The 27453-nt window shown below is 43.1% G+C and overlaps 4 protein-coding genes across 6 annotated transcripts in view; 3 read left to right on the forward strand and 1 right to left on the reverse strand.

Annotated features, from left to right (window-relative positions):
• Nucleotides 1-6090: 6090 nt before the first annotated feature.
• On the forward strand, nucleotides 6091-11151 carry echdc2 (enoyl CoA hydratase domain containing 2). Its single transcript, XM_046049386.1, has 11 exons — nucleotides 6091-6422; nucleotides 7328-7395; nucleotides 7491-7578; nucleotides 7685-7771; nucleotides 7874-7966; nucleotides 8973-9029; nucleotides 9137-9199; nucleotides 9296-9420; nucleotides 10346-10396; nucleotides 10483-10530; nucleotides 10752-11151. The coding sequence occupies exons 1-11, from the start codon at nucleotides 6182-6184 to the stop codon at nucleotides 10827-10829; spliced, it is 999 nt and encodes a 332-aa protein (XP_045905342.1). The 5' UTR covers nucleotides 6091-6181; the 3' UTR covers nucleotides 10830-11151.
• On the reverse strand, nucleotides 11143-19517 carry zyg11 (zyg-11 family member, cell cycle regulator). The gene is made up of 18 exons (XM_046049385.1): nucleotides 18980-19517; nucleotides 18672-18837; nucleotides 18207-18418; nucleotides 17758-18075; nucleotides 17528-17641; nucleotides 17289-17405; nucleotides 17057-17197; nucleotides 16581-16757; nucleotides 15228-15292; nucleotides 14904-15003; nucleotides 14753-14803; nucleotides 14501-14662; nucleotides 14258-14305; nucleotides 13959-14156; nucleotides 13805-13857; nucleotides 13410-13507; nucleotides 13060-13260; nucleotides 11143-12977 (listed from the first exon to the last, which is right to left on the reverse strand). Exons 1-17 carry the CDS (start codon nucleotides 19001-19003, stop codon nucleotides 13070-13072), a joined length of 2235 nt encoding a protein of 744 aa, XP_045905341.1. The 5' UTR covers nucleotides 19004-19517; the 3' UTR covers nucleotides 11143-12977; nucleotides 13060-13069.
• LOC123970954 (cytochrome c oxidase assembly factor 7) lies at nucleotides 19184-21401 on the forward strand. The gene is made up of 3 exons (XM_046049387.1): nucleotides 19184-19903; nucleotides 20029-20169; nucleotides 20711-21401. Exons 1-3 carry the CDS (start codon nucleotides 19798-19800, stop codon nucleotides 21154-21156), a joined length of 693 nt encoding a protein of 230 aa, XP_045905343.1. The 5' UTR covers nucleotides 19184-19797; the 3' UTR covers nucleotides 21157-21401.
• Nucleotides 21402-21971: 570 nt separating this feature from the next.
• ralgps2 (Ral GEF with PH domain and SH3 binding motif 2) overlaps nucleotides 21972-27453 on the forward strand; it is a 45204-nt gene continuing 39722 nt past the window's right edge. For all 3 annotated transcript variants that reach the window (XM_046048588.1, XM_046048587.1, XM_046048589.1), the window contains exon 1: nucleotides 21972-22221. The gene's annotated coding sequence lies outside the window, so the exon portion shown is untranslated. The remainder of the gene's footprint in view (nucleotides 22222-27453) is intronic.

The raw sequence follows: 27453 nt of genomic DNA on the forward strand, positions 1-27453 counted from the left end.
ACAAGTAGCCTACTGTTTGTGTTGTGTGTGAGTTGGCAATGGTGTGACTTACAATGCTTCCGTCACCAGGTGTCGCTCTCTTGAGACGCCCGAGTATACAGACTGCTTGTCCGGCCAGAGAAACTCAAAGATATGTGAGGAGAATAGGTCTCTCTGTGTGTGTGTGTGTGTGTGTGCGCGCGTGCATGAAAAAACAAGTCAATCATAATCTTGCCTGAAAGCAGCAGCAGCCTCTTAGCCATGCACAAATTTAACAGGCCTTATCTCATGTGGTCCAGTGGCTAATTTCTCCTGATTCTGTCCCCCAGCGGCTTGTTGACAACATAATGCTTTCAAATTGGATTGTGTGTGCTCAATTATTATTTTTTATTTTTTTGGCATACTCAATTTTTAATTGGGAAGTGGAGTCACACGTTCAGCTGTCATTTTTTGGTCTGAACGTTGGAAGGAGGCTGACTGCCACCTCTCGCGTCTTTGCTTCAGTGTCTCATTACTGTGCCATTTAATGGAACAAAAGCAGTTGAAGATAGATTTTGGATGAAGATTATACCGTAATGCCAGGTGGTGTGATTGTTGCCACTCCAACCATAGTTCTGCCATGCCTCAAGTGTCGGAAATGTGAATAGGCCAAGCCTAAATAGGCTACAGAAAAAATAGTTAAATTAAAGCGAGGTTTAATTATTATTAATTATAATTATATTATTATTTTGATCATAATTACCGATCATTTATGCCTTTTAGAGGTAATTCATCTTTTCTTTATTATTTGCTATTTGTTGTGAAATAGGGCCTATATGTATCCCTTAATCTGCATTAAAATTCAAATTTAGCAATCTGATAAGGGAAAAAGTCTTCAGTCTTCAACTGAAGATCTCACAACTCACTGACAAGCAAAGGAGGGGACACAATTAGCATGGTAACATTTGGTAATTACCCCCAAACACCAGTAGGCTGAGGCAGATGGTCATAGGTGACCTGATGATGGCGCTAGATGAAAAATCAGGGGATTGCCAAAGTTATTACAAAACATACTGAGGGGGGCACAGATGTTTGTATAGCAATTTTTATGGCGGTCCATCCATGTTGTTGAGACTTTTTACAAAAACTTATCAACCCCAAAAGATGAAAGGGGATAACTAAAGTCAAGTAGGATTCATCTGTTTGTGAACTGCATGGAGAATTTAACACAATGTGTTTGTCCATCTCTGATTACTTTCAGACTGTCCTACCCTGTTTGTGGCTCTCAGCTTTAAGCCAAATCATTCACTCTGAAGATGTAAATCTTTGAAGAAGGCTAAATAGTTTCCTGAAACAGCTATGGGCACTGTAGTTTGAAAGAAACATTACTGAAACAGGAGTAAATAGTGCATTTTGGAGGCCTATTTTCTGCTGGGGATGAATACACATTTGGAGCTCTGGGGAGTATTTATGTCAGCAGGATGATGCATGTAAGAATAAACTACAGTGCCCATGTTCACCTTAATGCAGTAACATGTCAGCCAGTGCACGCCAACGCCATGCCTCTAGCGATGTCATGCCTACTAGATGGATCACCCCTAATTTTTGTACAGACATTTGTGTGAGGAGGACACAATTATCTGTACCAGACTTTTATGGTGATCCATCCAGCGGTTGTTGAGACATTTCACTAAAACGTGTCAACCCCAATAGAGGAAAGAGGATCATCGGGGAAATATGAAGGTCTGGTCCAAACTAACTGACTAAATAGTTGTTGAGATATTTCAGTCTGGACCCTATATAATCAAGACAACTGAATCCTCATGGCAGCAAAATCAGACAGGGCATAGCTAATGAATAATGTGTTGTTAAAAAATTACCCCTTTGACACTGACAGCCTCTTTGCTCAGCTTTTCATTTCAGGGCCGCTGTGGTCAGGCATGGATATCTATCTTCAGTCTGATATATCATTATAGAAGGAAAGCGCTACCAAGCACAGAGCAGCCTGGAGGAAAATGAGCCCATTTGATCAGTGTCGCTTTCTGTCGGCCGGTGTGCTCCCTCTGTCATGAGTCTGCAGTCTAAATGGCCCTGCTGGATCGTGTTCGCAGATAACTGCCTCGGTAAAGCCTGACGATCAGAATCATTAATGTAACTTTGCTCCCTCACTGCTCCAAACGGTGTCAGCTTCCAGAAGCGCTGTGTATCCACGTGCACGTGTGTGAGTTTGTGCAGTTGTGTGTGCCATGGAAACATGATATGTGGAGGTCTCGTGTTGTGCGGTCATGCGTGCAGTACATGGATATGTGTCATACTTGTCTACATGGATGTTCTTTGAATTGTGACAGTGAGTGGGCGAGGCTGAGAAACATCCTTATTTTTTATTAAGGGTGTATGCCGTGTCGGCTGTCAACTGCCAGACAGCCGATATGATCTCCAACCTGAGAAGATGGGCCACCGTTTCCATCAGAGGTGTCACTCACCTTTGCTTCACATCTTTAAGTCTCTCCTCGAAGGCATCCCTGGACTAAATAATGACAAGTAGATGTTTTTCATATACCAGCAGAATATTTTGGATACAGGCTGAGCTCTGTCCCTTTCTCTTCCTCCATGTGTAGCAATTACTCTTCTTGCCCTTTCTCTCCCCGTCGCTCAGTATGGTTGTAACTCTTCTTCTCCCATCTTGCTCCACTATCTTTCAGGCTGCTAGTCTGAGGCTCTTTTTTCTTTTTCAACTCCATCATTTTACTGTAATTGAACCAAGAGTACGATCAGTCACCCTGACTGCCTCTGGACTGGATGATGTGTTTGTGTGGGGGTGTGTATAATGCCTATACGCCTCAGTATTGCAATAAAGAAAACAGATGTGAAATTGGTCTTATAAAAGTTTTGTGAACTGCTGGGCATGGAGAATTGATGTGTTGAATGTGTTTGTCCTTGGGCGGCATGGTGGTGCAGTGGTTAGCACTGTCGCCTCCCAGCAATAAGGTTGTGGGTTCAAACCCCGGTTTGTGTGGAGTTTGCATGTTCTCCCTGGCTTCCTCCCACCACATGCGGACTAGGTTGATTTGTGACTCTAAATTGTCCTTAGGTTGTTCGTCTATGTGTGGCCCTGCGATGGACTGGCGACCTGTCCAGGGTGTACCCCGCCTTTCGCCCGATGTCAGCTGGGATTGGCTCCAGCCCCCCCCCCCTTGACCCTGTACGCAGGATAAGCGGTTGACGATGGATGGTGTTTGTCCTTCTCTGGTTACTTTCAGACTGTCCTGTCTCTGGCTCTCAGCTGAAGATGTAAATCTTTGAAGACAGCAAAATTGTTTCCAGCAGTAGTGGGCACTGTAGTTTTAAGCAAACGTCACTCAAACACGGTATACTTTATACATGCTATTAGCTTTGTCGCTGTGCCTGAGTACAGTCTCACAGGGCCACTGGCATGAAAGTGTCGTTAACAGATCTGAGCAACAATGAAGATGTATGGCACAGAGGAATAAGTTATACCAGACTTTACTACACCAAAAATTTATTGGGATGAATTCATTGTTGGTTTTGGTCTTTTAATGGGATTTGTTGACAATAAGAAAAAGATAGAATAGCACCCAGACTTAACCTTTAATAGGTAAAATGTTTACAGGTAAGTATTGATCAGTAATAGATCAATATCGGCAAGTGCCACTGACTCCACATCTTAACCGGATGGTTCTAGTGGGGCGTTGATTCTGCAGTATCAGCAGAGCGTATCAATCCATTCCACCCTGCCTCTGTACGCTTTAGTAAAATGAATGTGCTCACATAATTGCAGCCCAGTCCTGCCCATTTACACATGCTAACAAACAAACACATACGCACACACAAATCTGTTTCACCTCAAACAAGCATCTTCTTGTATATTCTTTATTTTTATCTCCATCACTATGCCTTCCACTACAAACACTCACATACACATGTACCAACACAAAGACATGAGAACAGACATGGTAGTGTTGCACAACTGTTGTCTTTTTCTGTGATTTTGTAAATAGCTCCTTAGATGAGATAAAAACAGCCTGGCCTGAGGGATTTTCTTTTACAGGTGACTACGAAGCAAAAGTCCATGAATGCAGACTAAACTTATAGGAAAGAGAACCATCTGTGTTAGCATTGCAGTATACTGTATGTGTGTGATAAAACACCACAAAGGTCAAACACACTGTACATGCCCCGAGCAGATCACTGTGCTGTCTCGCTCTTGACAGACAGCTGCAGTAACAGGATGCCACTCACTCCCTCTGACTCATGCCTGGCCTCGTGCTCTGTCACCAGGCCTCCTTGCCTGAGCTCAGCCCCAGGTTTTGATGAGGCTGAGGATGGAGGGCTGTCTGCGGTGGTCTACTCACAACTCTGCCCCCTGACCACCTCACCTCCTGCCTTTGATAGGGGGGGGAGGAAGGAAGGAGATCGAGGAGGTGTTAAGGGAAGTTGATGAACCATTTGTTGGAAAGGGGTAGTGGAGTTCACGTCTCTTTGGACTGCAGTCTGTCACTAACCCAGTGGGCAGGTGATGAAGGAATCAGGCAGCAAAGGCCTTTAGTGAAATGCCAAACAAAGGGAGCAGAACAACAAGACAGAGTCCACGCTCACTCTACCCTCTGATACAAGGCTGACCCCTGCAGGATTGGAGGGGGAATGCTGTGCGATGGGCATCAACTAAAGTGTGTCACGCCCAAGATATTTGTTGGTGGGGGGGCAAATCTGTCCAGTTCAATCCAGGAAACGGTGCTGCAAGCAGGACTTGAAGGAAGCTGGAGGGAGGAGACATGCATCAAATTCAAACATTTTCTGGACAAAACAACTCCTCTCTTCTCAGTTTAAAAAAAAATAATGGCAAACATGGCCTGTGTGTGTGTGTGTGTGTGTGTGTGTGTGTGTGTGTGTGTCTCAGCGTCCTTGTTCCTGCAGCGGTTTGTGTGTCCAACCTCTGTGTCTTGTCCTGGGACAGACTGGCTGTCACTCACATGCCCTCGCACTCAAGTGTCATCTACCATCAGTTTTCCATCCCAAGGCACGCACACATGAGAGGAGGAATACACACCTGGCAGACATCTGAACAGCCTGTCCCCGTCCAAACCAGAACCTTAATCCATCTGGTGACGCCATAGCAAACCACACCTTGGCTGACTGAACATTTAGATCGAACATGTCTCTAATTTTACCTCTTTTCTAATTTCTTTCCTTAATTGTATCTATTTTGTCCTATTTGTTTTAGTCAGTGGTCAAATCTAATAAAACTAAAAATGCATGATTAGTGTTTCTATTCAGTTATGGTTATAGTTTCAATTTGACTTCACCCACTTAATCCTGCATACCCTCCTGACCCCAACATCCTGCAGCACACAGCCACCCACACTACACTTATGATGAATTTACATGTCAACTACAAATTAATATGATTCACTGCCCAGAGTCACCTGCATCTATGTTTATTAGGAAGAGTAAACAAAGCCAGACAGCATGGAAATGGACAATAAAAATGTGCTGGCTGTGGCAAAAGGGAAGTAATCTGATCAATATAAATGCAATCTGATGTACCCGAATGCTAAAAGAACTTTGCAATATTTCATAAAACTGACTATTACAATGTCTGGATCACATGCACGTGGATGTGCACAGACACACACACAGACTTGGATCTCTCTGCTTAGACTGTTGTGCTGTCAGAGCCAATGCCCGACTGTGTAAATGCATAACCTGTAAAGACCTGCTCAATAATGCATGGTCAGACTAGACACAGGCATCCTGACGGAAAAACCTTACCTCAACAACCCGCTTTGTTTGGCCAAAGACTGGAAACTCCAGAAACAGGACACAAGACTGAAGGACAGTGTGTGTGTGTGTGTGTGTGTGTAGCAGTAGAATGAGGAAGAAAAACTAAATTTTCACAATAACAAAGGTTTCACTTTGAGCCTTGCTGACTAAAACAGTGACTGGTATCACGTAGGCCTAGTACAAATATCCCATTTGATCAAAATAACATTTCAGGCATGAATAATAATATAACAGAATAACAGTATGTTTTGGCTCTCTGGTGTGTTGCCTTGTATGAACCACGTCTGATACAGAAGTCACAAAGTCAGGAGCAGCCAAGTCCCTCCTCCTCTCACAGGAAGGAACCGTGCACCAAACTTCCTGCTACGCTGCCTGGCAATCGTCCTGCTTTTGACAATTAAACAGTGAAGACACAGCGAGGATGACGACTCTCCTTCGCAGACTGGCAGGGCCCAGGTGTTCATCGATGCGGTGGCTGAGTGAGATTCAGCGGGAAACGCACGGCCGACCTTCCCATCTGATCCCCCGGGACGGAGCGCGACCGTTGGCCGGTGGTGGTGGCCCTCTGACAGTGTGGAGTCGCGCACACAGCCGCGGGCTGCACACGGAGGCGGCAGAGCAAGTAGAGGTGGATTTAAAGCCTTTAGAGGGGGTAGACGATGGTAGGCACACACTGATTAAACATTGTTCCAACTCACACCGATAAAATCTTGCTGAGGAAGAGCAGGCTAGATGCCCACTGGTGTTGGTATTTATGGAACCTTAATGTTATTACACTGGGATATTGTATTGAGGTAACTTGTTTGATTATCTTAGGAGGTCGTGTAGCCTAAAATCAGCAAATTCTACAAATTAGTCTCTGTGCTGGAATCTGGACCAGTATCTATTTTCCTCTCATGTAAAAACAGTTGCCTACCAGACCAGCACATAATAATAAAATAAATAATAAATAAATAAAAACGATGTAATAATGAAAATCTATAAGCAAAATAATCTCATGAGTTTTTAAGCCATTTTTTATTAATGCTGCAGCTAAAAATGATGCCTTTTAATGATCAATCTAATGACTTCTTGATTAGTCATTAGTCTTTTGTCAGTCAATGTCATTGCTCAAGTCAGTTTCCTAGACCCTCAAATATTTCCAAAACCCAAAGAAATTTAATCAGTTACGATAGAAGTGAAAGAGAAAAACAGCTCATTCTTTTGTGTCTTTAATCAGCAAATGTTTATCACATTTGCTTTAATTGATTATCAAAATTATTTTTTGTGGAATGATGATTGATTAGTTTAGCTGTCATAATCACAATCACACTAAGTCATAATGAGATATGCTGTTTCTTGTCTTTTTATCATTGCTAATTTTCCTCTATTATTTTTATTTCCCAGTGAGGAATAGGCTTCCACACTGATATGAATGTAGACAGTCATGGATTAGTACAGGAAGAGCCCAGTGGGAAGCCTAGACATAGTTGTTACAGTTTGACAATTGAAACCAGTCAAGTGATTAAAAACTAAATTAACTGCGAGTTGCTGCCCGCTCTTTGTCTCATTGCTTTCTCTTTCTCAGGGATAGTGGAGGTGTTGATGTGTCGACACAAGACAAGAAACGCTCTGGGCCACGTGTTTGTGTCACAGGTAGGTAGACCTCTACATCAACACTCCCACACATATACATAGACATACACACATGCACCCCACACCGACTGAGGCACGGTGTCCGGTATGTGCAGATGAGGGAGCTGGTGTCCACTCTGTACAAGGACTCAGCAGTTCGCGTGGTTGTCTTCAGGAGTTTAGTGCCAGGGGTTTTCTGTGCAGGTAAGTGTTCTGTGGAACATCTGAAACCTGCCAGGCCTCTGGGTTTGTGATCAAAGGCTGACTAAATGACATGTGATGGTGTATGCTATGATGTGTACATACATAGGTGCAGACCTGAAAGAAAGAGCTCTGATGAACAACACCGAGTCTGATCTGTTTGTTCACGGCCTGCGATCCCTCATGACTCAGATAGGTAAGAAAAAGAACATCTTATGTTAGGAGGGAGCAGATATTTTTCAGGGTATACATATATGTATTTGTGAACTTTCCTCTTTTTATTGAAATGCCCTGGCAGCATCGTTGCCGATGCCGACCATCGCAGCGATGGATGGTGTCGCCCTGGGAGGTGGGCTGGAGTTGGCTTTGGCCTGTGACCTCCGCACCGCTGGTGAGTGACCTCTGAACCTTCACCTGTCCAACCGTGAACACGCTACAAGTACATTTAACGTGCTTCTTTCCTTCCTTCAGGTGATGTTAATGGGTTATGAAAGGTGACGACATATTCTCTTTACAGCTGTCACCAATCCAGTCATGTCATTTTTCTCCCCCATACAGCCAGTGTAGTTTAGAGCAGTGGTTCTCAACCTGGGTGTCGGGACAGTCCAAGGAGTCCCAAGAACCATTCACTAGTTTAACAGGTTACAGAACCATTTATTCAAGTTTTCATTCATTCATAGTATTGACAGTATCTCTTCATTATTCTTAATTTTGTAGTTGACCGTTTTGATGATTGAATAATTACTTGTCATTTTTTGAGCAAAAATGTCAAACATTTACTACTTTGTTTTTAGCGTCACAAATAGGATGAGGATTTGATGCTTTTACTTTGTCATACATGATAGAAAACTGAATATTTTACGGACATTTTACACTATTTTCTGGAACTTTTACAGACAAAATTATTAATGAATTAATTAATGAAAAAAATAATCTTCATATTGATTAGGAAAATAATGAACATAATAGTCCTAGCCCTAATTGTTACTATTAGTAAATGAATATCTTAAAGCTAGTGAAGGGAGCCTAAAAGGGCAGAACTGGCTGTTAAGGAGTTAAGCTTTTGAACTGTTTAAAGCAGCGGTCAAGTTGACATTTATGGAGATATGTGTTTTTCATGCGACTTGTATGATCTGCTGCTGAGCTCAGTGACTAATGATAGCTGGTGAGGCCAGACACATCTGCCCAGCTGTTCACCTAGCTGAATATCCATGTGATTAATTAAATCTGTTGTGGCAGCTCTGTGATTGGCTAAGCGCTGACAAGCTAGGCGAGCAGGTGTTTGCGTCTATTGCTCTTGACAGAGGCATCAGTCAGACTTTACGCCCTCCCCAGTTTAATGGCACTCAGTTGCAGCACAGTCCTTCAACTGCCCTCTGTGTTTATGTGTGTTTCAGCATATTCTGCACAGATGGGTCTGATTGAGACGTCACGGGGGCTGCTCCCAGGGGCTGGTAAGATGAAAAAGAGGTCACAAAAATGAGCTTGCGAAGCACCGAGTGTGTAAGTAGAGAGACAAAGCAGTCGTGAGGAGTTGACCTTGAAGTGCTTTGTCCTGCAGGGGGCAGTCAGCGGCTGCCGCGGATGGTCGGCATCACTCTGGCCAAAGAGCTCATCTTCACAGGTGGTGTTAACAGAAACGTGGACATGTTAGACATAGGATGGTTATCATTCAGGATGGGCTTTGTATATCCATCTCACTCTCTCTGTCTGTTATCAGGTAAGCGTGTGGGAGGTCAGACGGCTCTGGAGATGGGGCTCGTAAACAGAGCAGTAGCACAGATCCAGACAGGAGACGCTGCCTACAGAGAGGCACTCAGCCTGGCCAGAGAGATACTGCCCCAGGTTAGAACACAGACACACACATTTTCACTCTGCTACAGCTCAGGTACTTATGCATCCCTCCTCCTCCAGGCAAGGACCTGCCCTCTTACCTCGCCATCCCCACATCTCTGCCTTTTATTTGCCTCTTTTTCAATCCGCCTTTCTCCCTCCCTGGTGCTTTCTTCCCACCCCTACCCCTCTCCGGGCCTCTGTCGCTCCATATTTCTTTCACTCCAGTTCAGATGCCCACAGTTGGCCAGGGCCAGAGTGGCAGTCAAGTGGAGAAATGAACCACAAACAGATATTTACAGATACATGCTTGTGTTGGTGTGGACTGAATAATTGGCTCGAGTTTGCATTGAATGAAAGTGAGGTAGGATGGAGGAGACAATACGCTCTATGAGCCCTTGGATCTTTCTCTTTGTGTTGTTGTGACTTCCTGGGAAAATGGAATTGCATAAGACGAGCAAAGTGCCCTCTGCAATCAGCTGGAGTCCCTACAGCACTATTTAAAAGGGCACTTCAGAGATTTAACTAATAAAGATGAAGGATTTGCTAGAGACAAATAGAGGGGGAAAAAAAAATAGTGGGTTTGGTACCTGGTATGGGTCATGCTGCAAAAACACACATTTCCAAAAACGCAGTTCATCTGTCTTTCATTGGACCCTCCCTGCCCCGTAAAACACCCACGTCTTTCTCCACATCCCCGTTTGTAATGTAGGTTTTCTATTTGTCTCCAGGCCCAAACCGACTTAACCCTTATGACGTCATTATGACATGATCAGGGTTATTTTCCTCCTCACAATGAGTAGACTGATCTTCATGTGTAAAATAGTTGTTCACCTTGAGATATGTGTTCAGGTTGTCACGTGTTCTTTTGTCAGACATATACTTTCATGGTGACGGCACTATCGGCATCTTACTCTCATCTCTTTCTGTTGCCCAGGCTCCTATCGCTGTGCGGATGGCAAAAGAAGCAATAAACAGAGGCTCTGAGGTACATCGTGATTCACAGATCTTCATATATATATATATATATTTTTTTATATCATTGATATAATGACTGAAATCTGTTTCTTCCAGGTTGACATAAGTTCCGCAATGGCAATAGAGAGAATGTGTTATGCTCGGGTAAGACTTCCAGTCCTTCCTTAAAGTTTTAAAAATACTTAATACAGACATTTTCTCTGAACCTAAACTCTAAAAGAACCCAAAAAGTAGATAATCCCAATCTTTGTTACCCCATAAAATGAACAGTACAAGCAGTAACTGTTAGGCTCAGATTTGATGCTCACCCTCTGAGGCTGTCTCTAGTCAGATCATCAGCTTTCACCCTTGCTCTCTCTTTTCAGGTCATCCCCACGCGGGACAGACAGGAGGGTATGGCTGCCTTCATAGAGAAGAGACCCCCGCGGTACACTGGGGAATAAACTCTTTTGAGCTATTGAATTCCTCTCTCACGCAGACGCACACCGCTCTCTGAAACCTCATGTCTGACAGACAATGAACACCCATTGATTGTATCTATGCACCCCAGCCAGTGTCAATACACTAGTTAAGGCCAGCTTGAGTTCTCAATGGTGATTGTTTGCTTTTGTGACATTAATGATGAAATGTGACAAAATGTGACTTTCATTTGATCTATACACAACAGTGTAATACTGTTTGACACGGTCCACAGCGTACTTCATGGGTGATGTGAAGCCCACCTTTTGGAATAAAAAAGGCAACACAAGTGTCATCTCCAGTTTATGGGAATGTACATTCTTTATTTCCAAACTTGAAAACCTGACTCTCAGCAGCAACATGGCACAGTCATAGCAGACATACACACTACCTGGGCTTTTTGCATCTTCCATCTGAATTAAATTCTTGTGAAAAATCAAACTGGCCTGTGATGTGCGGGGGCTCAACTTATCGACCCAACATATCAGGAGCAACAGAAAAATACAAAAACAGATTCTGTGTTGTCTGCTGCTCTTTGCCCTTGTTAAAACTGATCAGCTCAGGACACATGCATAATTACCAAGGTCATACAACAACTGATTTACAGAAAACAATGTGGCCATAATTCACTGAGCAGATGCGGTGATGTATGTTTTGCTGACAAAGTACCATTTAGCCCAATAGATTGTTTTTATTTCCATTAAAATAATATCAAGTGATCTATACAAGTCTTACAGTTATTCCTGCAGAAGCCAAATCCCACTTTGCCTCAAAAATTAGTCATCACGGTTGTATCAGGGGCATGACAGCAGTTTGTAGAAGCAACATTAGCTTTGTTTGCATAGAGAAGGATGGCAGGCCCTTAACAAGAATCAAGACTTCAGATGAAAAAAGGAGATTGTGCCCCCCCACCCCCCAACTCTCTCCGGATAAATGTAAACAAACAGTGGAACAGTATAATAATTTCCATGCAACCAATTCAACCAGTTCTGAACAAACAGCTACTTTTTTTCTCTTGTTTTCTATTATGTACCAATTACATACACTCTTTCAGATGCAGCTACTTGTACAGACGTACATACATGCATGCTCACACCGAAGTGCTGTCTCTGTCTTTAAGACGCCTGTCGGACGCATTGGGAACCACAGCGAACATACCAATATATACAGTTTCTCAAAGAGAAAACAGCTGTGACTCCATACACATGTACATCCATCTTGACGTCACTTCATTATTGCCATTTGTGTCCAGACATATTCAATAATATCAGCCATAACTGAAGGTATAATTTCAACTTATCATGTGAATCTTCTGATCTACATCACTGCTGATTTTGCCACTGACATGATTTATGGCTGCTGAATGTTTAGAAAAGAAAATGCACTGGAGCTTCTCAAAGAGATGTAACTTCTCTATTATTAAATTTTTTCTTAAATCTTTAATGTTTGGAACATTTGAACCCACTGAACACACCCTAGGAAAGTGTCCTCCCACATCAAATCAAAGGCATTAGCTGATAAAAGACTGAATGAAGAGGAGAGCAACAGCAGTACTGAGGACCCAGAGGCGCAAGCTCCAGTGAACAGACCACTGCTATCAACAAGCAAGCAGGAATTCCCGAAATGAACAGCACAAGCATTCAGACAAACTCCAGCATGCGTGAGCTCACAGCAGCGCCATGCGAATATCTAATGAGCAACCAATTCAGACAACCAGAGGCCTCAGTAAGATACAGGAGCCGGAGAGTGTCAACCCTAAGCGGAGCTTTCGGGGGTTCAATCTTAAACTTGAGCATTTTGTATGTGTGCTCACATTTTTGGCACTAAAATAATCATGATGCCTATGTCAGACTAACAGAGCGAACACAGACACAAGCTTCATGTAGAATTTTGAGCTTAACGGACTGACCGTTCTCACCTATTTACATTTTATATATCACAAGATTGGCGCACACAGAACTATTTTTGTTTTGATAAAACACAAAGAAAATAAATAAGGTTAGTGTGTGTGCAAAGAACTGCGTAGTCTTTGTCCTTTTAACGTTTACTTCTAGGGGTTCTTGATCAAGTGTACACACATACAAAGTCCCGTCTGTGGTGGGCCCCAGCTTATGTCCAGGAAGCCTGATTTTCTGAAACAGAAAATGTAAAATAAAAATCTCGAGCCGTTGTGGGGCTGATACAGCAAATGACCACTGGTGTGTGTGTCTTTACCTCTGTGAGGTTATTGTGGCGGCAGGCGGCGACTTGTCTGTGTTGGCGCAGGCTGGCCAGTGCGGGCTCTGTGGTGCTGCAGGTTCTCCAGAATGCTCTTGGCCAACAGCTTGACATCTTTGTGGGTCTGTGGGTGGGTATTAACCTGCTCCAGCTGCTGCAGGCCGCCCTCCTCCAACAACATGCTGCAGTAGCGAGGGGCTGCAGACACACGGGGCACAATATAAAATCTGTCAGCGGATTGGGTAGGTGAATAAGTAACTGCCTAAACAGACAATTCTGTGTGAAATGGCAAATCTGTAAAACTAGAATAACATTCGGTTGTGTGTGTGCATGTATTTGTGTCTCACCGTTCTTGCTGCAGACATGTTGCATGGCCCAGGCCGCCCACAACTGGACACCAGGGGTGTGAAAGCACTCCAGTAGGGGAAAGAAGGGGTTAAATGATCTAAAGAATGAGACACAATAGGACTATATTTAGTGAGCACATGTTCATGCTATGGTTTTCACTGTGTCTCTAGTTGCTCAGAAAAGTATGACCGAGCTCACACAGACATAAGTATACTGTAAAGCTCAATATAAAGACACAAAGAACATTTGTTTTTCCAAGGTGTGCTCTTAAAATTTATTTTTCAGTACTGTAGATAACATATCATTTCATTTTTGTCACAGTTATTGACAAAAATTATGAATGGTCAAAACTGTTTCCCTGCTTTATAATTACTGTAGAGAAGCTGCATCTCACCTGTAGGCCACCATTTCACAATCAGGCGGCGGCCACTTCATAATGACAGCATGCTAGAGAGACACACAAATGCAAAAGACTCAAGCAGACCTTTCAAAATATCTGTGTACAGCATCAATGTACACGAGTTACGAGTAGTTCTGCTGATTCCTACCAGTTGCTCCAGCAGGGAGGATCGAAGGTCACGGCTGAGCGTCCAGGCTGCCTCGCCTCGTGACGTCAGATGTGCAAGGATGCCTGCGGCAAAGTAGCTGACCTCCACCTCTGGGCTGTGCAGCAGGGTGCTTATGTGGTCCAAGAACCCCTGTACCATCAGCTCTCCGTGGAGCTCCCCGACCTCGGCTATGTTGTTCTACACAACAAAAGGTGATAAGGGAATCATAATGTTTTAATATTGTAAATTCTTTTAACATATAGTTGTCCTAACAGGTAATAAGAGAGCAGTGAACTCACCAGCAGACCGAGAACCTTCTGCTGAATAGAAGACTCATTGGGGAAGGACTGCGGATCGGGGTGGTGGGAGTGGGGGAGGTATGGAAACAAAACAACAGTGAGTCAGCCCGCCCCAAAGGCATGCACACAGAGCAACGCATGATTAAGTGTGATGATTAACTAACATGGTAATTGGATTTTTTTTTTTTTTTGCATGTAGTGCTTAATATTTATTTATATGTACATATTGACATTTCTGTGCACCTCTAGAACTTTAATGAACAGGTCCAGGCCCTGGTTCTCGATAAAATGGCGGCAGGTGGTTGGTGATTCATCAGTGAGGTTCCAGAGTGCACTCAGCGTAAATTTGAGGGTGGCGTCCACCATGCCTTGCAAAGCCTTCTGACGCACAATGTGAAGCAGTTGCTGCAGGCAGGAGGGAGAGCAAATTTGCCATGAAAATCTGAACCTTTTTTTGGTTAATTAGTAAAAGGTGGAGAAAGATGAAAATCCTACTTTCACTATGTACAGCTCTGCTCCGAGCTGAGCCGTCTGCTCTGTGGACAACTGTAAAAAGAAAACATCTATGAGTTTAAGAATAACCATGCAGATGTGCTAAGAATACATGAATGAAGCACATATGATATTAATACAACACAGCACATACCTTAGCAGCCAGTATGGAAATTATAGCCACAGCCATCCTCTGCATGTTCTGGTCTTCGTGGTTGCAGAGCCACTGCATCACTAGTTTGGCAGCTTCAAACCTTGCAAACAGGGAAAGGGAGCAAAACATTTCTACTGTAAACACCTTTGACAGATTTGGTTTTATTTTGTGATCTGTCAATTATTTCACTGACACACATTTGCTCTTTCAATATTTTATATATTTAATCATTTTTAAATGACTCTGGAACCACTTAAAAGGTGCATTATACCTCCATGTGAAAAGGATATAACGTATATATATAGTAAAAAGAGTATTTCTCACCTGTTGAATGGAACCTCCTGCAAAATGCGATCACTGCACAGAGACAGCAGGCAATTCTTCTGCAGCTGTAGACAGAGAAACCACAACAGGTATCAGTCCAGAACCTGAACAACATCCAACTGCAATGACCTCACACAATCTGTTGAAGTGTGTTTCTTTTTATCTCAGCTGTGTGTTATTATACGGGCCCAGTAAAATGTCTGACCAGGAGCCTGTGGAAGGCAAAAATAACAGTTTCACTTTGTGTAACTGTGAAGAGTTAACATGATGTGCTTCTCTCATTGTGTCCATTTTATTGAATACCATTTATATATGGCTTTAACAAATTATTTATAATATCTAGTAAATGCAGATAGTAAATTACTGTACACACCACTTATTTTAGTGACTTATCTAAAATTCACCAGCCCAGTTCTGACCAGATTGGTTAGGCCACACTGATTTTAAGTTTCTATTAATGGTCACAATGGTCTTTCATTGCACTACAGTTTATATTTGCTTGTATGAAACTCTGGTCTCCACTCGTGGTTATGAAATCAAAAAAAAGGAAATTGCACTTTTTTGGGCTGTGGGAAGTTCCCCAGAATTGTCCAGTTGTCACAATGTACTGATTGAACACATTTGTTCCCCTCCCTCTGTGGTGTCCAAACTTTCCCACCCGGAGCTGCCGACCATCTACAGTCACACAAGGCCTCCCACCCCAGCTCGCCCTCAAGCTTCAATTATTAGTTCTGTCTTGATATATACCTACATATTTGGCAAAAGAAAATAGGGGGGAAAATCTGAACTGGCTAGAAAATCAAAACCAAAAAGATTTTCAACTATAGTTTTCACCTTATCATTACTACTATTATCTTTTCTTCATTATGTATTTTAGTCTGTGTATTGTACAGCACATTGAAGGTTCAATATCAACATTTTTAAGCTGTTACAAGACAATAAAAAGATTTCCTTCAGTTTTATGTTTTGTGCTCAACAGTTCACAAACATGAGTTACCCGTAAGATTTACAAAATTCAACTTTTTTATAATTTAGATATGCATTAACTGGTGAACGGGAAAACTGTGTTATAATTATCTGTGTCTTAAAAAAAAAAAAAACTTGCTTGGCTTGTCCATTGGATCGGTAACACAAAACATATCTGTGTCATATTTCATCCATGGGAACCAAATCTTTTACAAAAAAATCACATGCCCCTTTTCTCTCCAAGTTCCGGGTGCCAGTAAACTGTATGAAGTACAACAGCCTGCTAAATGCATTGGTTGTTGTTTTGATAAACTGGTTTTCTTGTGGTTAACATGGCATGCTTGACATGTGTCTAGGACTAGGACAGCAGTGCAGGCATGGGGCTACCTGTTGGTGGTTGGGGAAAGTCCTCATGGCCTCCAGTAGAAGCTGAGTGACGCTACTCAACAGTCGCACTGGCATTCCTGCTGCCAGGTCCTGCTTCGTCAGATTGAACACACAGGCACTGGCTGCCAGCTGGACATTCAGAGTGGCAGGGTGATTCCTCATACCTAGAACTACCAGCTGGAGAAAAAAACAAATAATAATATATGTGAAGTGAGAGAGATGAAGAACTTGAAGTCTGCAGAAGTGGAGTTAGGGTGTAGGGCTTTGATTTGATTTTGTAACAGCTAGTAGGAAGACAAATGGCTGACACTTGCTTATCAGATAAATAATTATGTGGTTCGGATATGACATTATGCTTATTGCATGATAAAACAATATAATATGACCATCTTCATTGTTTTCTTAAAGATTAGAAAATCTGCCTTAACAGAATGAGAAAAGTTACTTAATTTTGAAAAATAATATTGTGGTTTCACCTTAAGGATGTCAGGCCTGGGTTTCTCCATGACGTGAGTCAGGCTGAACAGATGAAACAGAGCTTCTCTCACAAAACCTTCCCTCTCACTGTAGCGACGAAGGGCCTCACAGATCTGGGTCTCGTTGGCCTCTCCTGTTACCTATTTACATACAAAAGACAATTTACTCTAGCAAACCTGATTTTTCTTATAAGCAGTTATCAGATTTAATGGACACATCAAGTATCCTTACCTTTAGATTTCCCTCTCCAGACAGGAAGTCAGAAAATCCAGCATCTGTGGCAAGAAGTCCCACGAACGTCATCCCTGGTCTCTCCTCAACAAATGCCTTGACGGCTGCATCTGTCACCTGCAACATTCACACATGTAAGAAATGGCAACTTGTCTCTGTAGCCTGTATGTTTTCTTTGCATTTCAAATTAAATACTAATTGTTTTAACAAATACAAAGCACACACACACACACACACACCTGTTTCCTCCCTGACACATCCAGGGAAACAAGAGCAGGCAGGATCCCTGGCTGTCCAAGCAGTTGACGAGCCACGTCAGAGGTAAACTGCTTGTCATCACTGATGTCCAGGTGCTACACAGGCAGGGTTTCATACAAACAGTAATATTTTAGTACAACACTAACAAGCTGGTGAAATCACAGAGAAAGTGTTCTTTTCAGCGTAAACTCTGCTCAATCCTTCTACTAACCTGCAACACATCCAACTGGCCTATTACTCCCAGCAGCTGAGCAGTGCTCATCTCTAGTCTTTTCAGTTGGTGCAGTGTTAGTGAACGCAGCCGCTCCTTCAGGCCCAGCAGGGGGCTCAGGTTGGTAACCGAAGTGTTGGAGAGATCGAGGCTCTCCAGCCGAGGCAGGGAACACACGTCGACAAGTCCAGAGTCATAGAAGTCTACATTTGCTAGAGAGAGGGAGCGGAGGCCTTGGAGGGAGCTGAAGCGATACTGGCTCGGTTCCTCCAGAGAGGACATGGTGAGACCTGTTAAGACAAGTCGCTGGAGGGACTCCTGCAGGATGTTTAAAGAAAAACAACCATTTATTTTATTAGCTGGGGAAGATAGGGTGGTTTGACAGCATGTCAAAGTTATGCATTGTCTTTATGTTTTTATTCACACACATTGACATAATCTCAGTTTACCTGGCAGTATTTATTGGTGGCCAGCCCGTGCAGAATATCAGGAATAGTGAGGTCTGCATTGACCCTGGCAGCATCCAGCTCCAACAGTCTGTGAGCGCACAGGGCTTTCTGGAAGGCCTCCGCAGAGATTCGCGCTGTGCGGATGCAGGCTCGTCTCAGCCGCAGGTATTCACAGTTCCGAAATACTCCAACTGTGCTGTCATTCAGCAGACCTGTAGTGGAATTAACTCAGGTCAAGGTTCATCTTTGGGTTCATGCAGGACTCAGCCTTGCACAATACTGCCTCTGTTCACCTGGGGCAAGCTTTTGGTTTAGTTGACAACATGCCATCAGGTGTAGCTCAAAATGTAGTTACGAATTTGTATTGTTAATCAAGTCTTGATTGCAATTATTCAGGTTGGTATTTGATGGTTCAACAGGTGATTTAACTGGTGTTCAGGAGTGTCTTTAGAGGTCCAGGTTTACCTTCAGTGGCCATCTTGGCCAGCAGCTGGTCTGCTAGCTCCTGTGGGAAGAGTACAGCCTCTCTGAAGCACAGAGAGCCATCAGGGCGCTTCACACAGAACAACTCCAGATTTTGGTTCACATAGGTCAGGCACAGGTCTGTCAGAGCCGGGGGAGATGCCTCATCCTGGAAACAACAAGGGAAAGTTTGTTGATGTGTTAATGCAATTTGTGATTAACACTACACTATAAATAATAGCGCGACAGTAATGACTAAGCACATAAAAAATACGCCACACCATTTACCTGAAGGCGTATCTAAAACTTACCGTGTTTAGGAAACTACCGGCCATGGCAACAAAACAAACTCCAACGTTAATTTTAGCTTATACAACAGACTGGTGTCTTCTTTTTCACCCCGGGGAACTGCAGCGTTGCTTGCTAGCCACCGAGCGGCTCCGTTTTCAGCCGTTTCGGTTTGCAGCGTTGACCGGTCTGAGAGCCTGGCGTTATACTAATCTGTGTGACAACAACGTTACGGTAACCAGGAGGGGAGGACGACGAGCGAGCTCAATCGGACGGGACGTTCGCGGCGAAGCAGCTAGCTAGCTCACTGGTTGTTGCCTCCGATGAAGAAAATCGCTCTCCGTGCAAAACTGTCGAAAGATGTCTGCTGTGTCACAATTCATGTTTAAAATGTATCCACCAATCACTGTAGCGACCGAGTGCTTGAATTAAGGACCCAGCCGGGCAATATAGTTTTCACAGCGGAGCAGTTAGGTCTATTTTTGACTAGACAGACAGTAAACAAAGGTCACTGCACTGGAAGTACATTAGCGAGGGGGCTGGACTACGGAAGCCGTTTGAGGAAGGTTACGAAACCAGGAAGGGATCATCTGGAGGCACGTTCACGTTTATTTGCTTTCAAAGCAAAACTATGTCTTTAGTCATTATAGTAGGCCTTTCTAACAACTTTACGGTTAGCGGTACTTATCTCTATTGATATTTTTATTTTAAGGAAACGCCTCTGTAGCGTCGCTCAGTAACTCATTCACCAAGGTCACAAGTAGCAGTGGATGTGGTGGGCGATAACCCCTCAGCACATGTGATTATAGTACGTTTAAAAGGCAGGATTGCACGCTGAAATATGGCTGGACTTATAAACTTCGAAGATGAGAATGAAGTGAAGCAGTTTTTGGACAATTTGGGAGTGGAGTACAGCTTCCAGTGTCACAAAGAAAAGGATCCTGAAGGTAAAACACCTGCGCTGTTCACAGATCAGTAGTGCTGAAACACTGGACACCAGCTACAGATGGATGTTTGATATCTGTTAGCTATGTTTACCTCATCACTTATCAGTGTGACATGTTTTTCTTAGGGTGCCAAAGGCTCGCAGACTACCTGGAAGGGGTGAAGAAAAACTATGAATCTGCAGCACAAGTGCTCAAACATAACTGTGAAACGAATGGTCATGGAGAAAGCTGTTATAAACTGGGGGCCTACCATGTCACAGGCAAAGGTAAAACAGCAATGTGGTGTATTGCTTTCCTTGTTTGGATAAAAATAAAGCTAAATATATGAAAGCAAAATGAAATATTTTTGTTTCACTTACCTGACAGTATATTGGGTAGTTAGTAACAGGACCAACTACTACTCAGAAATTAGCGTTAGTTACTTTAAATAGCTGCTTAATTGTTGTCAAATGTATCAATAATCAATTTTTATTAGGTCAAAATACCAAACAATTGCTGTTTAATGCTTCTGCTGAGGACTTATGTGCTTTTCTCTTTTTCATAAGATTGTAAAATCAATAACCTTGGAGTTTTATTTGTTCATCAGACTAAAAAATTCACTTTAAGGCAACAATTTATTTATTTTACATTTTGTAGACTAAGCATTTAATCTTTGTATTGTTCACATGTCACGCATCAATTATTCTTCAAATGAGTACTTTTGATTTTGATGCTTAGTACATTTTATGTACGTGGTCTTACTTGAAAATTATTTTAATTTTATGTCTACTTTTTATTCAAGTGAGGGATTTGAATTCTTCCCCCCAGGTGGAGTGACTGAATGTCTGAAAACAGCCTACTCCTGCTTTATGCGCTCCTGCAATGCCGGAGGGAAGAAGACTATAGATGCCTGCCATAACGTAGGTTTATTAGCCCACGATGGACGAGCTATGGAGGGAGCACCCGACCTTACAGCAGCTCGGCAGTACTACGAGAAGGCCTGCGCTGGTGGCTTCGCTCCTTCCTGTTTTAACCTCAGTGCTATGTACATTGAGGGCAATTCCAAAGGGCTGGCGCCAGATATGACTCTAGCTTTGAAGTACGCTAACAGGGCTTGTGACCTGGGACATGTGTGGGGCTGCGCCAATGCAAGTCGTATGTACAAACTTGGGGATGGCACAGAGAAGGATGAGAAGAGAGCAGAGGAGCTGAAGAATCGAGCGAGGGAGCTGCACGGTTTAGAAAAGGAAAGGCAGCTCAAATTTGGGGAGTGAATGTGACACATATGATTAAATTATTGTTGTTGTTTGTGGGAACACGTCTATGTGTGCACAAACTAAACCTGTTCAGGTGGTTCAAAGGTGGGAGATGATCTGTTTAAAAGACGTTAAATGGACACATTTGTCTCATTTATGTAGATGGTGAAATTCAGGGATCTACAAAAACTTGACTGTATAGGTAGATTTCAGACAAATGCACAATATAAATGTAAAAGCAATAAAATGAATCGTTATTCATTTACTGTAGTTGATTATTGATTATGCTTTTGAAAGTCTATATGTGGTATCCAAATTATTAGGCACAAGCTTATAGGGTAAATGGGCAGTTTAAACGTAGTCATTAGATCATCATCTGGCTGGCATGTGCATCAGCCTTCAAACAATACTATGCAGGAATATGTGTTGTGTATGTTATTAGTTTGGTATGCAACTGTTAGAAAACAGATTTTAATTTAATTTGAACAGAACCCTCGTGGAACATGACAAATGTGTTGCACCAGATTGTGAAGCTCTTGAGTCGTCGACACTCTTGGTGATGGGGAAAATGGGATTCAAATGTTGTTAATAACAGTAAGACATTGTCCTAAAATCCCATGTGTACTGGATAGTTTCACACAGCGGGTGTGGGCTCGACGGCAGTTGGACCGCAAGAGGGAGTCAGAATCAAAGACATCAATTTAGCGCCCTTTTCACATCTCACAGGGCGCTTCACCCTGAACTCAACACAATAGAGTCCCCTGGGTATGCTGTTATGACCGGTCACCGTTATAACCGACACTGTAAGAACAACCTGTAGATAATTGTAGACTCTGACTAAATGTACATAAAGAAGTAAAGTAAGTCGGTGTGTTGAGCATGGTGGGCGCACAGTGCAAGCTCCGCCCGTTAGCCGTGCGCCTCCTCAGCCCTCATTCAAAACAGAACACAGCTGTTGCGAGGCGCATCGTCGAGCCCTGAGCGTTAGCCTGAAAACTGTTAGCTGTCTGCTGCGGTCTTCTGTTGTTGTCTGATGTGCCCACTGGAATACCACAAGAAGGAAAAAGAAAACGGCGCACTACGGTGAGTTACAGAACAGTGCGGGGCAAAGTTTGTTATTGTTTGCGACATCATGTAGAAATCCCCTCCCCAATCGTCGAGGTAACTTAGCTAGCTAACGCTTACAACGTTAAGCCCCACGAACGGGTCGGATGTGTTTCTTTTCACTCGCAGGATGCTCCGTTATCAAAGTAAATCGGCATCCACCCAGAGGAGGGGACAGGGAGATGTGAGAGAAACGATAAGCTGAACGCAGAGACTCGTCCTGGTGTGTGTAATGCAGACACACTAGCTGGCTGCAGAGGGTTTTTTTTTTTGCCATAATTTTATCTTCTTCCCCACCCACGTGAAAATGTGTCGCCCCACCACACACCAAGAAGCAGCGCCGGGGAGTTTGATATCATGCAAATAATAAATCATGCGCTCCCTTACCAAGCTAAGTTAGCTAACGAGTCAAGCTAGCGAGAACTGCAACATGCTAATTTGGTAACCTGAGAGAAAGGAGTGGGGAGAATCCGTGAGTTAGCAATTTGAGTCCTCCCGTGCAGCCTTACTTTGTTTACTTTAGTCGCTACACAGTTCTCGTCTGTTTTGGGAGACGGGTGCTTTATGTCGATATGTTTGTGCTGTTTGCCCGTATGAACTTATTTAACCCCACTGCAGGCGCCCTGCTCCGGATAGCTCATTGGCGGCGAACCCCCTGCACAGTTACTCTCCGGGGAGTGCTTTGGGTGTGGCGTGGGTTCACCCACTAACAATACTGTGTATAGCCTGTCCTGCCTTAGCCATATCATATTTTGGTTATAGAACAGGCACAAAAAACGAGTCGTGAGGATATTTTGAAAGGGGTCGCCAGAGGATGCCGACCTCGATGCGATCAAATTATTGCAATGAGGGGAAACTTCCAACGCTTGAACCAACGTTAGAGAGGTGCCCTGCAAGTAGTTCAGCTGGCAGGTGTTTCTCAAAGAAGACACTCCCATCTCACCAACATCACTCATAATAAGCAAGCTGTTCTACCTGTGAACTGCCTATCTCCATTAATGTAATCTTAATTTGTTGATCAATAATAGCATTTTAAATGAGTGATAGTCTTCAAGTAGGTATTTATTTCTTGTAACTCTATGCCAGGCGCTCTCACAGGTCCAATAGTATGTACAGACATAACATTTATTAGTCTTAAGGCTGTATCACAGCTGAGACAAAGATATGTTGACCTTTTCATATTATATGAATCTGTGACAATGGTGGTCAGTGTTACAAGTCCTATCACAGTCTGCATTCCTAAAACAGTGAGAGCTGCCCAAACACACTTAAAGCTCTGGTTGGCTGGCACTGTTAGAGAACTGGTGAGAGACAGCTAGATTTAGAAAATATCTAACTGAGAAAAATCTCATCCCTTCCTTGATAGCCTCACTCCAATGCCACTCCCCCAAAACACATGTGCATAGTTAGGTATAAGGTCAGGTAGGCATGCCAATAATTGGCCGTGCTAATTACAGTCGCACAGATACAGGCCTTTTTTTATTTTAGTATCAGAGTATTTGATTTATCGGTTGCTTCTGTTATAAATTGCCTACCCTAGTTTTAATTTTATCTGTCGTTGTTCCCTTTAAGTTGTGAGGTCAGGAATACCCACAGATATGCGCATTTACAGGGAGCACACACACTTGAGTGGGCCAGCTCTATTAGCTGTCAAGCTGAATTAGTTTTAAGATGAATTCACGCCCTTTTCACGATTAGGCAGCATTTTTTTTAAAATAACTCTTTCTCAAAGCCTCCCTTTACCCTGCTATCTAACGCACTCTTTGTCAGTGTCCAGTGTGGCGTCACCCCTCGGACCCCATTTTAAAGGGCTCTGAGGAATGTTCCATATCGATATTTACAATGGTTGTGTGGTGCTGCTGTTTTCAACACTTAACATGTGACCCAGAGGTCGCTGGCTCAGACTCATGACTGGCATGCCTTTGCAGTGCTGTGGTGTTGTGCTATGCAGTAAAGAATGAAACCAACTCATTTGGCTTCAGCATGTTTTTAATGGTGAAATAGATGCAGAATGTATTCATTAGGTAGTGTTCATAACTGCAGCCATACTGGTTCTGAAAGCATTGTTTGATTGAGTAGTTAGGTAATACTACAGTTGAGCCTAAAAGGGGAGTGGAAACCTAATCATTATCAAATGCAGGAGGTCCTCAGTCCTCTGTATGTCAGAGTAAAAACCAAAAGAAATTCCAAACAGATTCCTTTTGGTTTTTACTTGTTCCTATTCAGGCTAAACCCAGGAGAGTGCTGCAAACTGGTATAGATCCCCAGTGAAAGTGGTCAGTGGGTGTAAAGGATACATCTGAAACGTTTGTGGTCTTAGTACTAGGGCTTAGGTTTTAATCCAATAGAATATGCATGATTCAGTGTTCTGTCCAGTGTGGAGCCTTGCACTGCTAGTGTCAAGCATCTTGTCCCATCTGTACGCCTGTTTACAAATGCTGCATTGCATCACTGTGTGATTTTGGATTTATCCTGTTCTTCATCTCTCTTCCTTACTGTAAACAAAAAGCTTCACGTTATCTGTTGCTTGCCAACAGAAACAGTGCGAGCACCCGGAGGATATACCGAAGCAGCCTTAGGTCGCAGTGCTGTTCTTATTTTCAGTTACATCACGCTGCGCATCACACACAATCATCTTAAATGGCTGAAATGCTTTGTCGTTGCAAGGATGTAAGCTAAAAGTTCTTAATTGAAACATTTGATCATGTTGCAACCAGAGGGAGAAAATCATTCGGAGGAAGTGCCTTCATAATTCCAGTTTTCCATTTTTGAATCTCTATACCAGCTTGGAAGACTCCCCTCAATGCCATTTGAGCACCTGGTACTTTTTTAGAAACCGTCCCTTGGTAACTATACATACCACCTCCACCTTCTGTGCTAAACTAATCCCAGAGATGCCTTCTGTACGTGGGCCAATCTGCTCACCACTATGGTGTAACTGCTCTGTCCAAGGCCTGCAAATGTGATTAGTTAGAGATTACATCTGTGTGTGTGTGTGTGTGTGTAACTCCCCTCTCAGAATCCAAGCCGTGTGTTTTATAAGAGAAAGGGACAAAACACAAAAGGGCTTTTGCGTTGTCAAGTTCAGTCTCTGGCCTTTCTCAGGTTGCGTTTCTCTGCTCTGCATTACATCATGTACACTACACGGGTTGTGTAAAATGTTCCTAGATGCAGCATGAGTGTGTGTGTGTGTGTGTGTGTGTGTGTGACAATCTATAGAGTGCAGCTTACTGTTTGACTTCCCCTGAGTGAATAAGAAGCCAAATTGTGGCCTCCTTCAGAGTGCTATACATATTCTAGAGGCGTTTTGGTCTGCATCAAGCCTTTTCTCTGTGTGACCTCCAACCACTGCTGTTGCTCAGTTGCCAGGGTAACTTTTAGCGTGTGTCTGGCACATCCATTCAGCACAGATGGATCTGCGAAGTCACATGTCGTCACACTCTTCCTCTGATGCCTCTTCCCAGCCTTGGAACAAATACAAAGGAAGTTATCTGTGCTCCATTTCTGCTCTGGTTTTTATGTCGACTCCACAAGGTAATCTGACTTCTCTGTTGCTATTGGGAGTAATATAAAAGGTCTCTGCGCTTGACAAGTTGTTTATGGGACGCTAATAATAATATTAGTGTAAGATTATGTGCTTGAAGACTTTTTAATACATGAGGTGTTTCTAATGTTGCTGGCAGTTGGGTGAAGTGGGTGTTGTGGATGTGAGCTTTGGCTAGCACCTGACTGGCTGGCTGTAGGCATGACTGTGTGTGTGAGAAGGAGATAAAAGGCAAAGATAATTCATGCCCTAGCTTTCACCTCAGGAATCACAGAGGCAGGCACTGCAAAAACTGCCTCTTCTTGTTGTTATGAGTGTATTTACCATGTGGTTGCTGCCTGTTGTAATCACAGCTCTTGTTTAGGAGAAGTTGAGGCCACCAAGAGCAGCCGGACACAGGCGGTGTTCAAGATGTTGAAGACTGTACACAGAGGGTCACTTGTGACTGATGGCTCAATCTCTCTCTTGCACGCAGACAGACACATGGCCAGCTAAACGCACTCCACAATAGGCCGAGCAGTGTTAGAGGCCTGGAGCATTGAGAACATTTTAGCTTGAATTTAACCACTGATGGGAGTGGCTCACAGATGAAGGGCTACACAGCGAGTGTTGTCTCCCTTACCCTCTCTCCTCTACTTCCTAGCTTCTCTGTTGTGTTACCTTGCTCTCAGTTTCTTATTCATGTTGCTTTGTTGTTGTGAGTGGGATCTGATGAGATTTTAGGCCTCTTTCGTCAGTTTTGTTCTGTCTAATTATCAGGCTGTCTCCCTCACGATGCGTTGGCTTGGCATATTATACGTTCACCAACTCACAATTCTGTACTTGCTGCTTTCTCCTCCCTCCTTCCCTCCCTCTTTTTGTCTCCTGGGGTCTTTGGGAAACATGTCTAGCTATTATTTGAGATCACTGGTGTCAATACAGCACCAGACTTTTAATACCAATTACTAAATGATACTTCTTTCAAAGTCTTCTTCCAAAACCTTTGGTACATTTGGGACACAAATTGATTACTCAAATGGTATTTAGCTTTGACACCAAGCCCTACTTGTGAACATGTCAAGGTTGTATGGAGCTACGCTGAACCATGACTGATCTTTTTAATCAACAGTCAGATCTCCTCTGACCTTTGTTACTAATAATTGCTCTTTCACTACAATTGCCAGCGACACTGCAGAATAAATTTAGCTGTTTTGTAGAAAAAGAAGTTCTTTGATATAATTGAACTCTCCCATTAAATTCTTTTTAGATTTTAGACTCTTATATCAGTGGTTAAATTCAGCATTAGGCCGGCCTGTCAAAGATTTGAGGAACCCCTGGGGCTTCCCTGTCTGGCTTTTGTTGAAGCTCATGTGACTGACTGTGGGTGTCTGCTGTTATGTAGTTGCAGGCAGTGTTGAAATATTGGTCTAAAGCTTTCTCTTATGTGGCTTCCTTCATCAACAAATCAGTCAGGACTAGATGAAAAGACAAATTAAAAATGCAGTTCCAGGACTTGACAGAGAACATTTCTATAAAAGTTAGGCTTGTTGGATAAATCGGGATCACCAACCCCACAGGTTTCTACTGAGAAGTTTTCAATACTTCATGGAAACTTGACTTATTGCCTGGTGCAGTGTTTCCCCTACAAGGTACACCTTGCTAGTACCGGGTTGGAGCCCCTTTTGCCT

This window comes from Micropterus dolomieu, linkage group LG05 (assembly GCF_021292245.1).
Source record: "Micropterus dolomieu isolate WLL.071019.BEF.003 ecotype Adirondacks linkage group LG05, ASM2129224v1, whole genome shotgun sequence".
Taxonomy (NCBI): Eukaryota; Metazoa; Chordata; class Actinopteri; order Centrarchiformes; family Centrarchidae; genus Micropterus; species Micropterus dolomieu.